This window comes from Polychytrium aggregatum (assembly GCF_025602895.1).
Source record: "Polychytrium aggregatum strain JEL109 chromosome Unknown BJ171scaffold_17, whole genome shotgun sequence".
NCBI lineage: Eukaryota > Fungi > Chytridiomycota > Chytridiomycetes > Polychytriales > Polychytrium > Polychytrium aggregatum.
In genome coordinates, this window is record NW_026516219.1 from 129,899 (window position 1) to 143,198 (window position 13,300).

Sequence of the window (13,300 nt, forward strand, 5' to 3'; positions counted from 1 at the left end):
GCATTGACAGCCAGTGTGAGAAGCTGACTGTGAGCGCCATCAGGCAGACGAGGGGCCGGAGGCAGGTCTGCGTGCCGAGTGGTCTGGTAGTCGCGAAAGGAAGCGACCAGATGCTCGTTGTATTTCTTGGTATCCCTGGCCGTCGAGAGGGCATCGGCCTGGACGATCTTGAAGCATTGGCGGATGAATGCAGGGGTGGCCTTGGAGATGACGGGGACGGGAAGATCCTGCTCGATGCACCGGAGGATGTGCAGGTTGAGCAGCCTGGATGCCTCGAACTGGATCTGGGTCATGGCCTCGACGGTGGCCTGGATCTTGTCGCGGAGAGCGGGATTGAGACAACAGCCATCCATCGTCTGCTTGAAGCAGCCGAACTGAGGGGCGGATGACCTTCCATCCACGAGTGGGACGACAGAACTCTTGAGGGGCCGGTATTTGGGACACTTGTTGGTGTTGCAGCGTTCGTGATCGGTGCCATCGCACTTGGGACATCGCTTGCCGGTGCTCGAGGAAGTAGATGGACCAGGCTCGGTGGGATCGACATCCATTGGATCTGCAGAAGCAGTGGTGGTGAGCGACGGAGCAACAGAGAAACAAGCATGCGTGAGATCAGAATACGAACCAGAGACAGGCTCCGACTGTGACTTGGCTTTCTTGGGCCTGGGTGGCCGAGGCTGGCCATCACCGGCACCCTTACGCTTCGGAGGCATGGGGGCAGAGGATGCTGGATGCCTGCCAGTGGTACTGGTCAGAGCAGAGACTTCTCTTTATCGTACAATAGCGCGATGATCAGATCAAGGCGAGATGAGGGAAGAAAGCAGCAGGACGAAGGTGTGGCATTTATACCCGAGAGCAGGAGCCCGTCTGCGCGGGCTGGTTGGGGAAGTGACTCTGTTCAAAAATCGCCGAGAGGTTCAAGCCAGGGATGTGAACGTGAGAACGGCGGCTTGATTGGAGGGACAACCCCAAAATTGATGGGGACTAAACCCCAAAATGATGGGGACTCAACCCCAAAGAAGTTCTCGATGGGATTGAAGTCGGGCGATGCAGGTGGGGTGAAGATCACTGACCATCCTCGGCGCTCGATGCAGTCCAGGACAGCCCGTGTCTTGTGCATGCTGACATTGTCCATCACAATCACAGAGTCGTCTGGGAAGGTCGCTCGCTCAAAGAACTCGACCATCGAGTGTGTCTTGAATGATGTGGGGATGTACATGCGATGCAGCACACCAGAGTGGTTGATGGCAAATGCAGCCGAGACAGACTTGTGTTTCATGTGATTGCGCTGGCGAAGCGGAGCACCCTTCGGTGAGTATCCGTAAAGAGGGAAAATGGATCTCCTGATCCCTGTCTCATCGACAAAAACGAATCGTCGTGGGTCGATGGAGCGGGCCTGGTCCCTGAACTGTGCCACTCGCTCATCCAGTCGCTTGGACTTGTAGAGGTGTGTTGCTCTCTTGTGAGACAGACCTGCTCGGTGGATGGCAGTGTGGCAGAGTGAGAGTGATACTTTCCTCTGGAGGATGGACTCGAGCTTGCATCGCAACACAGGACCAGTCTGGAACGGGTCCTGTTCAATCAGGGTGCGAATGACTGGACATGCCTGCTCGAAGAAAGTGGATCTGCGAGCTGGGACCCGGGATGGGTCATCCAGCTTGCATCCTCGGTGCCATCGATGGATGGTGCTCTTGGATACACTGAATATGGAGGCGACCTTACGCAGGCTATGGATGAGGGCGTAGCATCGCAATGCGGCGGTGCGAAAGTCGGATGTGTGGCGAATGGTCATGGCCAGCGCGCGATAACATTGGGTAACAAAATATTCGATGAATGGTCAAAATCCCGGGTGTCCCGTTTTTTATTGGATTACCTCTAATTCAGCAGTCATCGCGAAGATCACCACGGCACCGCTTACGGCTCTGGGCATCGCCATCAACCCATCGTCTCGTGCCATTTCTGGGAAAGGCGGCGAGCGGCCCTGTCAAACCAGCCCTGCACTGCGCTGCGGCTGACCGACCGAAATCTGACAAATTTGGATTTGAGCAGATTGGCTGATCCCTCGGTGCTTTTCGCGTCCGATGGGTCGTCTTCATCGGCTTCGTGCAAATGTCGCTCGCTTGCTGGTCGCGATCGGATCGACTGCTCTCTGGATTCTGTCGCTGGACCATGGGGCGTCATATTCTCGAGCTCCTGGTCCATTGAATCGGCATCCAGCATCGATGACCTGATGCCTGAGCCCTCGTGAAGTGCGTCCTTTGTCCGGAACATCGGATGCACCCTGAATCTGTTTCGGATTTTGGTGACAAGTGTGTCCCACAGCCCGGCTGTTCGTGTGGGCACGACCGCAGGCAACATAGCGGGTGCTCCTGCTGGTGTTCGCGAGCAAGGCGATTGCACAGCGGAGTGGACTGCTTCGTGTCGGGCTGTGTCCCTTGTGGCTGCTGCAATCGTTGTGTCGGCAATGTCCACCGAGTGTCGAGGATACGATGACCGTCCCTCGGTGGCCGAATTTTGTCGAGATACGGCACGCTCATGCGTCTTGCGGTCCAGCACCTCCATGAACAGTTGACCGGCCTGCTGGATGGTCGAGCACTTGACCCGGCGCACAAAGTCGATGGATATGCTTGGATGCATGCCAATACTGTCGCACTCCATGTAGTCGATTGGAGGTACATCGTACGATTCAAGGACCCAGCGATGCGTCATCACAGCCTCGAGCTTTGCGCGCTTTTCGATCGACGGAGTAAGCATCCTGCCGATAAGATCTTGGAGATCTTACGATACAGGAAAAGATATCTGTCAACGACGCCTCCAGTAGTTGCGGTGATCTGCGAGTATCGGCCAGCAGATCTCTCTTGTGCATCGCCAACCATGCCAACCATGCCAACCATGCCAACCATGCCAACCATGCCAACCATGCCAACCATGCCAACCATGCCAACCATGCCAACCATGCCAACCATGCCAACCATGCCAACCATGCCCTCCACCCAGTAACCCATCTTTATCAACAGCCTGAGGGCCCTAGCCAGTCTGCAGATACTGCACCGTCGCAGCAGCCTTACCTCTGGACATATCCTGGGGATACACCACAGCGCCTTTCTTGATCTTGTAGGCAAGTGAGTGGAAGGACTCTGCGTCAAATGGCAGACGCCCAGCGGCCATGCCAAACAGGCACACCTATCGAGACAAATGCCGCGACATCGTCGAGTCAGAATCCGAACCGGCGACGCGATCCACAGTGCCCCATGATACAGCGAACATGTACTTACTCCAAGCGACCAGACGTCTATTTCGGGGCCACGATATGCCGCATTCTCGTAGATCTCCGGAGCAGCGTAGCAGGGGCTTCCACAGTTGGTCTTGAGCAGCGACTCGCGGTCCGTCGAGTAGAACGTCGCAAAGCCAAAATCCAGGACCTTGGCCACATTGGTGCTTGGGTTGAATCGGATATTTTCGAGCTTGATATCTCGATGGACAACATAGTTGCGGTGCGCGTACTCTGTCCAATGGAAAAATTCAAACCCACGATTGAGCACATGTATCGGCTTGGCTCGCTCTGGCCTCAATGGGACAGCCGCTCATGTCATACACAGTATCGCCCGGAACGTGTCACAGCACACAGTCCTTCTTTAACTGCTGTGGGAGCCTTTTGGGACGATCGGGTGGACTGCCGACCGAGGCACTGCCAAAGCACATACCTATTGCCGAGAGGACTTGGCGGATGATCAGTCGCGACACACCCTCCGAGAGCTTGCCGTGGCGCGTGATGTAGTCGACCAAATCCTCTCCTTCCAGGTACTCGAAAAAGCAGTAAAAGTGGTTTTCGCCGAGCTCGGCGTGGAACAGACGCACAATGTTCTCGTGGTTGAGCAGCATGTTCAGTGTTGCTTCGCGGATCATGTAGAGCTCACGCTTGTGCACCTTCTCAAGCGCCTCTTGACTTGGGCTGCGAGACTCGCCTTTGGCGGGTCGCTGGACTTTGCCGCCAGAGTTGGTGTGGTATTCGTCCATGCGGGGTCTGCGGACACACTTGACCACGCACTGGTGAGGGATGGAGCAAAAGCACGGCGCAATGTCAGCAGAGATCGATGCTGGCAAGGCCACTATTCCTCTGCATTCGATACAAATCAGTGTCTTCCTGATAAACCGCCATCCACTCCAGTGCCAGCACATAGCAACCCGGTGCTGATCGACAGGCTCTGGTTACTTCACGGCCAGCACGCCGTACGCCAGTCGTCCGATGCAGGTCCAAGTCTCCATCACCATGCGGCTGCGCCAGATCCCATCCGATCCGAGTGTCTTGGTGTCCTGGCGGTCACTCACCACCTGCCCAGTCTTTGAGTTCACAGCCATCTTGACTTTGCCAGAGGAGCCCTCGCCGATGGTCTTGCCGATCATCCAGTCGCCGATCTTCCGACGTCCCTGGGTCGGAGCGGGCGGCTGGACCGACACATTTGTGCCTGCTTCGGGCTCAAATGCGCTGATCCTCTCCATTTCGATGACTGGAGTAACTTCTGCGTTGTATGGTGTTCCAGTCGCCGGACGTGACCTCTTTGCGGTCTGCTCCATCGATACTCGTCTTGAGCTGACGCGTGTGTTTGGGTTGGAACTTGCTGCTGATGGATAGCCGGGAGCAGTAACCATGCTCGATGCGGTGCTGGGAACTATCGTGGCCGCCGTTGGCTGCCGTGCGCCCTCCAGCGTTGCTGCACAGGAGCTGGGATTCGTTGACTCGTCCTGGGCGAGTTTCAGCGGGCCATCGCGGTCGCTTCCTCGCTTGGACAGCACGCCCGATGGTGAGGTCGCCGAGGGCACCTGGCAACTCTGCAGGCCCCCGAGGGATCTCGCACGCACGCGACTATGCTGTATCTGGCGAGGGTGGGCGGTGTGGACCGGAGCAACAGCATCGTCGTATCGTGAGGCGCATACGGAGCCTTCAGGCCCAGACAAACCACTGCCGGCGAAGGCATCGTAGCACTCGACTATATCATGCACCTTGTGTTTCTGCATGTGGGTGCGGCGCGGCGGGGGAAGCGGCGGACATCCTGGATCGCCATTCATGTCTGCGATGGCCTGGGAAACGATTGCTCACGAAATGCTGTGCTTGGAGGGAACGAGCGGCTCTGGCCCCGCTTGGGAGAAACAGCCAGGAGAGACGCGCTTGGCGAGATTGTTGGCAGGACCGTGGGAACAGCTTACGATCGATCAAGCGACACGATCGATTTATCCAACAGCGCTCAGCGTGCTTGTCGCCGTTTTATCTGCGAGTTTGAGACGGCACACGTAGCTCGGACGAGGACGGCCGAAGCGTAACGACAGCGTGCGGTGGGTTGCGTTGGCTCTCTTGCCGCCGGCAGCAGCTGGTTTTGGCGCTGTGACCTGCCGGGCCAGAACCACCTTTGGCGGGAGATGACCAGGCATGCATGACCAAGCGACACCTCGTCAGTCTCTGGCTGTCGGGAAGAAGAGGAAGAAACTCTGGTCCACCAGGCAACTCTTTTGGCAGACGGATGATCTGGTCTCTGTTCACGGCTGCGTCGCAAATACCGCCACGCAGTATCGATCGGCACGAAGGTGTATATTCAGGACCAGGACAAGGGTAGCCGCCGGCCTTGGAGCAGGAGCATCTCGTCTCGGCTTGCAGACGCTGAATACCATGGCGACAGCCATACGACCGTGTCGAGACTTGGACCCATACGATACGATCTGCTCAGATGGATCGACCGAATGCCGTGTTCTCGTAGCCGCGACTCTTGAGACCAAAGTCCTTGACGGCACGCTTGAAGCGGTCCAGGTCCCTCGTTCTGAGGACGGCAGGCGGGGATATGCAGACGCTGTCAATGATACACTGCGCTGACGAGCCACACATCAATCCTGTGGATGCATGCCATGTCTGATACGAGCCACCAAGTTCGATCATTGAGCCGCGCTCACACTGGAACTCACCCCAGCACTTGCTTCGCAAACTGCTCCTTCTCGCGCTTCGTGATCTTGGCGGTCGGGAAGCCGTCTGGGCTCAGGCACTGCAGCAGCCACTGGCGCGTGGGCTCCGGATACTTGGACACCATTTTGAACAGAATCCGGGAAAACTCGTCAAAGGTCGACGGGGGAGACCGACCGCCAACGCACTGAGGCGCCATGCGTGTCCATCGTAGAGAGACCAGAAGAGGAGTGGGAAGAGTGACGGGAGCAGAGGGTTCGTCAGCGAGAGCTTGTCTCTGACGAGATGCAGCATCTCTCAGCACATTTCCAGGACCTGCACAGCTCACTCAGAGCACCAGGAGTCTGGTATACGGTACCGTGACAATCTCGCGGATCAAGGACTCTCCGATCTGCCCAACAACTGCCGACACGAGCCCGGCAAGGCCCTCGTCGACGCTCGAGCCGATGAACTCGACCTGATAATCGGCACGATCCAGAAGCCAAGGGTGCAGGAAAAGTACCGTTAAGCATTTCGTGAAGAAGCTCATTCACAGTCGCAATGCAGCGCACGAGTTGATGCCGATGCACGGCGCAAGTGTCGGGGCTATAGCTTACCAAGAAACGAGCAAGGACATGCAGAACAAATGCATCCGAGAGTGAAAGTCCTTGAACCACCATCCCCATGAAAATGTGGTTCAGGTGATCCGGCGGGAAGTTCAGCATGACCCGTCCGTATCGGCGAAGATTCTGTGGCACATCGCGCCATGGCATATGCGTGGGCAGATGCATACATGGAAGCGTCAGTAGAGTTGGCAAGAGAGCAACGGAGAGACGAGTCGGGCAGCAGAACTAAACAGCAGAACTGAGGCAGCAGAACCACGAGCGAGATGGCGTCGACACATGACAGGATGGCGACAACACATGGCAGGAGCCAGCGTCGCCGCCGATGTCTCTGCCTGTCCGAGAAGCACACTCTCTATCCGTGCGAGCCGTTGCTCAGTGTTAGCATCTTCCACTTCCAGCGACTGGCGCGGCTCATACCTCCGTCAGCAGCGCAAAGTACTTGGCCACGACATCGGACCTGTCCATCATGACCTCGGCGTTGTTTACGATGCGAACGATCGAGTTGGTGAACGACAGCAGCAGCTTGGACAGAGGCTGGGTCGTGTCCATGAGCACCTGGGGCGTGCTCCATTCTTCGTCCAAGTGTGAGATCAGTGTTGTGCCGCATTGCAAGATACACGCATGGGAGTGCTGGTCAAACAGGGCTGTCAGCACATCGACCAGGCGCAGGGGATCGCTGGCAAACAAGGGCAGCGCTGCTCTCAGGGTCTGTTCGATGAACGTGCAGAGGGCCTTGTGGATGGAGTGGCAGATGAGAAGGGCAGCGGCAGTGAGTAAGACAGCGCATATCCGTTATCATGGACTTTCCTGCACCACCAGGACCAGCTCCAGAACAGTCACCAAACAACAGGCACCCTCCCAAGCAGCCGATGGCCTCGAACAGCAGGCATCGCTGACTCGGCCAGCTTGGTTCCGAGTGTGTCTGTACTTGCATCACCGCACTAGTCCTCCAAAGCCATATATCGAGGTGCACTCGAGCGCCGTGGTTCTGGATACAACAGTGATTCCGCTTTGCACTTACATTTACGATTGGCTCCACATCGCCAAATAGTTGGAAAAGCTCTAACGTGACCTCCCATACGAGGGCACTGATCTGGCGCTGCTGCTCAAGTTGCTCAGCCGAAAACATATTCTGGGTGACTTCGTCGCCCTCGACCACATAGATTGGTTGGACTCCACGACAGCAGCTCTGCATGTATCGAATCTGGGTGCCGACTTGCTCGTGCAATTGCTCTGGCATGAGCTGCGAAGAGTCCATGGATTCGCTTTAGCTTTGTATGGCGGCGCGGCGTCAGGGACGCTGGCAGGCTCAGTGTAGATAACGGACTCGCGCTCGATAGTGGCTGCAACACCCATCCTCAATCTGGCCAACTCACCTGAGCCGCCATGGACAGGATTGCCTTGATGTCGCCAACAATGTTCATGAGCATGTTCATCAGGTAAATGACGCTCTGCTGCTGCGGCATCGCCTGGATGACAGACGAGATCGCTTCCAGCACCTTTGTTCTCTCGCGCATCTGAGTGGCGCATAGAGTTTGCGGGCAGTATTGGTTATATCGTGCCGTGACCGTGCAAGATTGAATTTCGCACAGTAGCGGCAACAACGTGCCCCAGCCCAGAGGCGTGGTTCTGGGTTGCGCAAGCGGCTTACCTGGAGCGAGGGACCAATCTGTCCATAGATGGTAATTAGCGAGTCGATGCCCTCAACCATGCCGAACTTGCAGCTGTTGCAAGTACTCTTGAGCGCCTCGGCCACACCAGGTGCAATGTCCGGCTGGCTGAGGCCCATCAGCAGGAAGTTGACCGAGTTGAGGATAGCGTCGGGATGCGAGCTCAGCCAGTCCGAGTGGGCGCCTTCAAGCCACCATTATCCGGGTGCCAGGGCACCGCACACGCAGAGCACCAACGAGACTCAGGTGAGAATTTAGGAGCTCGGGGGACAGGAAGAGCATAGCAAGATTGGCCCGCGGGATGGCAGCGGCAAACACAGAGCCACTGACAACCGCCCTCGCAGTGACAAGCGATAGAGCATATCCCGAGACGACGACATACCAATCAGCAAAGACATTGTGTACTTGACGCGCGAGAGCTGGCCAGCGGGCACCAGCAGGAGGGCTTCGAGAACACCTTTGCCAAATACGCGGGGAAGATAGACGCTCTCATTGACGTCCGCTGCTTCACTGACAGCACGGATGGCATAGAGCGTAGCCTCTAGTGGCTGTGTTGAAAACGAGGCGAGTTAGTCGCTACAGACCTCGGGGGCCCTGTCGGTGGCTCTGCAGAGAATGTCTGGCTGCAGACGAGCAGACATGCGAGCGTAACAGAGGTGCCGCCCGATCCAAAAGCTGTGCTTGCGAAGGCGCTGCAGCAGGAGTCCTCACCTGCCATTTGCTCTGCCTGCCCTCCATCAGATCCAGAATCTGCTGCTCTGCCAAAGGAACAAAGACCCCATACAGATCCTCGCGCAAGATATAGAAGGCGTGCAAAAAGTTCTCGCCACAGTCTTTACGGAACACCTTGAACTTGTTTTTGGTGTCTGTCGCGATGGGGGCATTGCCACCGAAGGCCATGTCGCTCAGTAAGGGGTTTCTCACATCGCATCTTGACCGTGTCCGCCTGCCCCCCCCTTCATCTGGCAGACCGTATGGCATCTGCAGGACAAACACCGAGCCAGTGCCTTACCAGAGTTCCACTCATTCCACGTTTCATCCTCTGGGAATGTAATCTTGCTCATCCATGCGACCACGGCACGCACCAGGAGGACCTTGGCGGCCTCAAAGATACGCATCGACTCGCTCTCGGTTGCACCGGCTGGACTTCGCACCGGCGTATGCTTGGCAAAGACTCGATCGGCGTCGGACGGGTGCAGGTTCGTGGCGCTCAGCACAGGCTCTCCGGTCACGGGGTCGGTGATGAGATCCTCAAGGCCGTCTTCCTCAACACCGGGCCGCTGAATGATCCGAGGATCCAGCAGGGTTTCGCAGAAGATGGCCCAAAACTCGAGCGTGAGGGCACTGCATAACCATGACGCACGTGAAGGAGAGGGTTAGTTGAATCGACAGTCATTCCGTTCGCCGAGGGCAAGTCAACGAGTCCCGGCCATCCCGCTGCTGATCATCCTGTCGCCACTTGACATGCTCGGCGACAACTTACGACAGCTCCTGGTCGCCTGCATAGTACCCTTCAAAGTTGGTACAGGCCAGGATCATCTCGTAGAAGACCTGGACGTCGTCCCGGAGAAAGTTCTTGACAAAGTACGGGGTAAAGTTCAGTCCCAGCTCGACAAGAATGTTGCAGATCACCTTGGCAGTGTGCTCGTCCGTCTCTGGAAACACGCCGCGTCGATGTCAGTACGGTAGCTGAATGCACTGGACGGCAGCTTGATCGACAGGCATGCGTATTTCGCTCTCGTTCCGGACATGCATCTGTGCCGGTCGTGGCCGCATGGATCTACCTCGGATCGCGCGCTCGAGCTCGTTCCTGAGCCAGCCTTTGGTGAGAATGCCCATCATGAAATTGCAGATCGTTTTTTCATAGGCAGCCATGGTGCGGAACGAGATCAATTCGACCAAGGCATCGGCCGATCGCTCAAAAGTGCCCGGGAAAGACAGGTGCGGGATCACCAGGTCGAGAATAACGTTTACCGACGTCGCTGATCTGCCAGTTTCCAAGGACACGTCAGCTATCAAAGGAGTCGCTTTCGGAGTGGCCCTGATCTCAATCCAAGTACCGCATAGGCAGCAGCAGCGACGTGTGGCTTCCCCGTGGTGTGCTCACTTACTGCGCGAAAATGATGTGCGAGATCCAGTTCCGCAGACATCCCAGCGCTGACTGCTTGAGCATCAGGATGGGCTGGGAGATGCCTTCAGCAATCGGGAGCGATAGGATTCTCTGCAACGTCGCAAGAACCACGCCGGTGGAAGACGACAGCTCGTTTTCGAAGACGGACCTGGAGCGGAGGGCGACATGATTGCAGGTCAGCGAGTGTTGGGAATCGTGAGATCGACAGAGACGGATTGGAGTCGATAGACCGGCAGGACGGCATAGCAAGGGACTCTGGGGCGAGGGCCAAAGGCAACCATGATCCTGCCAGATGGCGCAGCCAGTACAAGAAACAGCACAATGCGGGCGTGCTGGCGACATTTACTTTCGTGTCGGAATCATATGTGCATTTTGCATCTCCTCCGGCAGGACAGTCAGGAACTCGAGCAGCGACAGCTCGAGAGCCACCTTGCCCTCCTCGACCGGACACTGCTCGATGGCGCTGTTGATCTCTTGATCGAAAGACCTGATAAAACTATCCCAGTGCGACGGGAAGGCGTTGAACGCATAGGCTGTCAACTGGCGGTTCGATTGTATCGTTTTGGTCAAAGTAAAGAGTCCCGATGTGTCCGGCAGTCAGGTCGATGGTCGGCGTGAGTTGCAGCCCAAAGGCGACAAGAGTTGGAGAGTTAGTCGTCGAGTCTCGATCGTCAGTATCTCGATAGTGTCTCAATCGTCAATGCCTCGATCATCAGTCTCTCGATCATCAGTCCCTCGATCGTCAGTCCCTCGATCGTCAACACCGTGACAACTTGCAGCAAGTTTGAGCAGAGGGAGAATGGGTTTCGGGGCTGCTGGATATCGACAAAGGGTTGCTTACAGCGAGACAGAGCTTGGTTGTGACAAACTTCGGGCCGGGCGACAGCTGGATGATGGCTTCAATCACTCGCAACCGGAAACGCTCGATGCTGTCTTCAGGGATCGATTTCCTACAAATGCTCGATGAAGTAAGCGCTCTGGAGCGATGCCACTCTCGGAGTGGTGCGTGCTATGGCGGCGCTCTCTCATCGAACGGTCTCCGGGATGCGGACACACGAGAAGCAATCGCATCGGAGCAACGACTGCCGAGACGCTGTGACCAGCATAGCGCCGATCGAGCCGTCGGTCACGGTGGCGGCCGTACCAATCATGGGAGAACTTGACTTGCAGCGTCAGGGCACCGAAATATTGGCACTGGGCTGACTGTGAGTGGCATTGGGAGGTGAGACCAAGGCTGCGAAGCGACCTGATGGGGCATCGCAAATTGCTGCCCGAGAGAGAGAGAGTCTCGTATCCGAGTCTGCTCCCCCGAATGCACCGGAGATGGTCTGCCAACGAACATGCTTACGGGCGACTGGAGCAGGGCAAGGGCCACATCCCAGCCCATCGGATCCTTCTGGAGATTTTCGAGCCACTGCTGGGCAGACTGCACAAAGGCCGGATCGACATTGTGCGTGTACAGACGGGTGATAATCTGCAGCATCAAGATGTTAGAGGGCAGCGTCCCGAACAGCACAGGCACCATGGCACGAGGGGGTGGAGATCCAGCAACGGCTTGGGCGGCCACCTGAGGCGAGTCCTGCAAACGACGAAATCTGCATCCAGCCAAGGGCGCGAGGGCACGAGGTACGCACATCCTGGGCCTGGGCCACTGTCTGCGATAGCGCTTCCATGTCTCTGTGCTGCGGGGACGGGGACCGGTGGAGATGCAGCCGTGCTGGAGCCAAGGACGATGTCGAGCAGTGTCGAGAGCGGTGTCGAGAGCGGTGTCGAGCGGTGTCGAGAGCAGTGTTGGATCGATCGAGACCGAGGAAAAACCCGTCAGGAAGCCCTGTCGGGTGGCTGGCTGCGCTCTGGCTGGCGAAGGGCTGCCCCAGCCCTAACGGCAACCGCCAGGGCTGCTGTCCATTGCCAGAGCCCGATTTCCTGTCGTGGCCAGCCTTGCTGTTGATCGCAACGGACGACAACAGCGACACCGCCAGGACCGACTAACCGACCAACCGACCGACACCTTCGACCAAGCACGGACGCCATGGCATCGACGCTTTTACCTCTGGAGCTGGTGGACAAGTGCATTGGATCGCGCATCTGGGTCATCATGAAGTCCGAGAAGGAGTTCACGGGCACGCTTCTGGGCTTTGACGACTTTGTTAGTATGTATCTTGCCGCAGATCAGCCAAGCGACTGCCGCGATGGGGATAATGCAAGACGCACTAACAAGCCGAGATCTGCTCTCACCAGACATGGTATTGGAAGATGTGACGGAATAGTAAGTGGCATGCATCGTCCAGCAAGACGGGACCCACCAAGCTGCTCGTGGATCGCGAATGTGCTTGCGATCGGCTCACCAGCATAACATCCTGCTGCCGTCACCAGCGAAAACACCCCGAACGGACGGATCCAAACCAAGCTGGACCAAGTGCTCCTCAACGGCACCAACATCTGCATGCTGATTCCAGGTGGAGAGTAAGTAGTGCGCCTGTCCGGCCGACGTTGATGCAAGCGGTCTGTGGAGCGATCTGCGGCGCATCACCTTGCGGATGGAGCGGGACTGATTTTCCCTCGATGCCACAACGCAGAGGCCCGGCTGCATGATCAAGGGCTTATGGGACGCCCCGAGCGCCGCAGAGACAAATGCGTGCTGTTTCGGTTCTCTTCATCGATTCGGCTGGACAGCATCTGCAAATTGAGATATGCCCTTCGGCATTCTGGACGAATTCCGATGGCCTTCTGGATGCATTGCGGTGACATTCTGGATGCATTGCAACGGCATTCCACGATTCCAATACACACGTTTGTCCATCTCCGCCGCCCGTCGAGCTTTGTCTCGTCATCTGTATCGCCATCCTCCGATGTCTGGCGCTGTGGCGAAGTGTGTGGCGAGCAGTAGCCAGCTCAGAATCGGATTCTGGGCTGAGAACATGACCTCTTCTGCTGTTTAGACGGGACA

At 57.0% G+C, this 13,300-nt stretch overlaps 3 protein-coding genes across 3 annotated transcripts; 1 reads left to right on the forward strand and 2 right to left on the reverse strand.

The window, feature by feature from the left end:
• Positions 1 to 1,932: 1,932 nt before the first annotated feature.
• On the reverse strand, positions 1,933 to 5,065 carry BJ171DRAFT_567825 (kinase-like domain-containing protein; the record flags this gene model as incomplete). Its single annotated transcript, XM_053113489.1, has 5 exons — positions 1,933 to 2,765; positions 3,066 to 3,180; positions 3,273 to 3,502; positions 3,702 to 4,044; positions 4,327 to 5,065. Coding segments are annotated over 5 exons (2,260 nt in total), but the record flags the coding sequence as incomplete, so codon positions are not given.
• A 418-nt stretch (positions 5,066 to 5,483) lies between these two features.
• BJ171DRAFT_503618 (armadillo-type protein) lies at positions 5,484 to 12,162 on the reverse strand. Its single transcript, XM_053110872.1, has 19 exons — positions 11,985 to 12,162; positions 11,699 to 11,824; positions 11,495 to 11,553; positions 11,192 to 11,300; positions 10,697 to 10,890; positions 10,331 to 10,498; positions 10,004 to 10,206; positions 9,703 to 9,874; positions 9,232 to 9,563; positions 8,931 to 9,085; positions 8,602 to 8,767; positions 8,201 to 8,403; positions 7,926 to 8,066; positions 7,571 to 7,792; positions 6,967 to 7,281; positions 6,541 to 6,672; positions 6,303 to 6,401; positions 5,950 to 6,131; positions 5,484 to 5,807 (listed from the first exon to the last, which is right to left on the reverse strand). Exons 1-19 carry the CDS (start codon positions 12,021 to 12,023, stop codon positions 5,714 to 5,716), a joined length of 3,111 nt encoding a protein of 1,036 aa, XP_052966859.1. The 5' UTR covers positions 12,024 to 12,162; the 3' UTR covers positions 5,484 to 5,713.
• Positions 12,163 to 12,292: 130 nt separating this feature from the next.
• BJ171DRAFT_503619 (like-Sm ribonucleoprotein) lies at positions 12,293 to 13,232 on the forward strand. Its single transcript, XM_053110873.1, has 4 exons — positions 12,293 to 12,503; positions 12,592 to 12,619; positions 12,727 to 12,816; positions 12,930 to 13,232. The coding sequence occupies exons 1-4, from the start codon at positions 12,383 to 12,385 to the stop codon at positions 12,943 to 12,945; spliced, it is 255 nt and encodes an 84-aa protein (XP_052966860.1). The 5' UTR covers positions 12,293 to 12,382; the 3' UTR covers positions 12,946 to 13,232.
• Positions 13,233 to 13,300: the final 68 nt, after the last annotated feature.

Excerpts from the sequence above, each read along its gene's own strand:
- BJ171DRAFT_503618 (XM_053110872.1), bottom strand. The coding sequence starts at position 12,023 with ATGGAAGCGCTATCGCAGACAGTGGCCCAGGCCCAGGAT. Across the intron at positions 11,301-11,494 it reads GTCAAGTTCTCCCATGATTG|GAAATCGATCCCTGAAGACA; the intron begins GTACGGCCGCCA and ends GAGCATTTGTAG. Across the intron at positions 8,768-8,930 it reads GCAGGCAGAGCAAATGGCAG|CCACTAGAGGCTACGCTCTA; the intron begins GTGAGGACTCCT and ends TTTTCAACACAG.
- BJ171DRAFT_503619 (XM_053110873.1), top strand. The coding sequence starts at position 12,383 with ATGGCATCGACGCTTTTACCTCTGGAGCTGGTGGACAAGTGCATTGGA. Across the intron at positions 12,504-12,591 it reads GGGCTTTGACGACTTTGTTA|ACATGGTATTGGAAGATGTG; the intron begins GTATGTATCTTG and ends TGCTCTCACCAG. Across the intron at positions 12,620-12,726 it reads TTGGAAGATGTGACGGAATA|CGAAAACACCCCGAACGGAC; the intron begins GTAAGTGGCATG and ends TGCCGTCACCAG.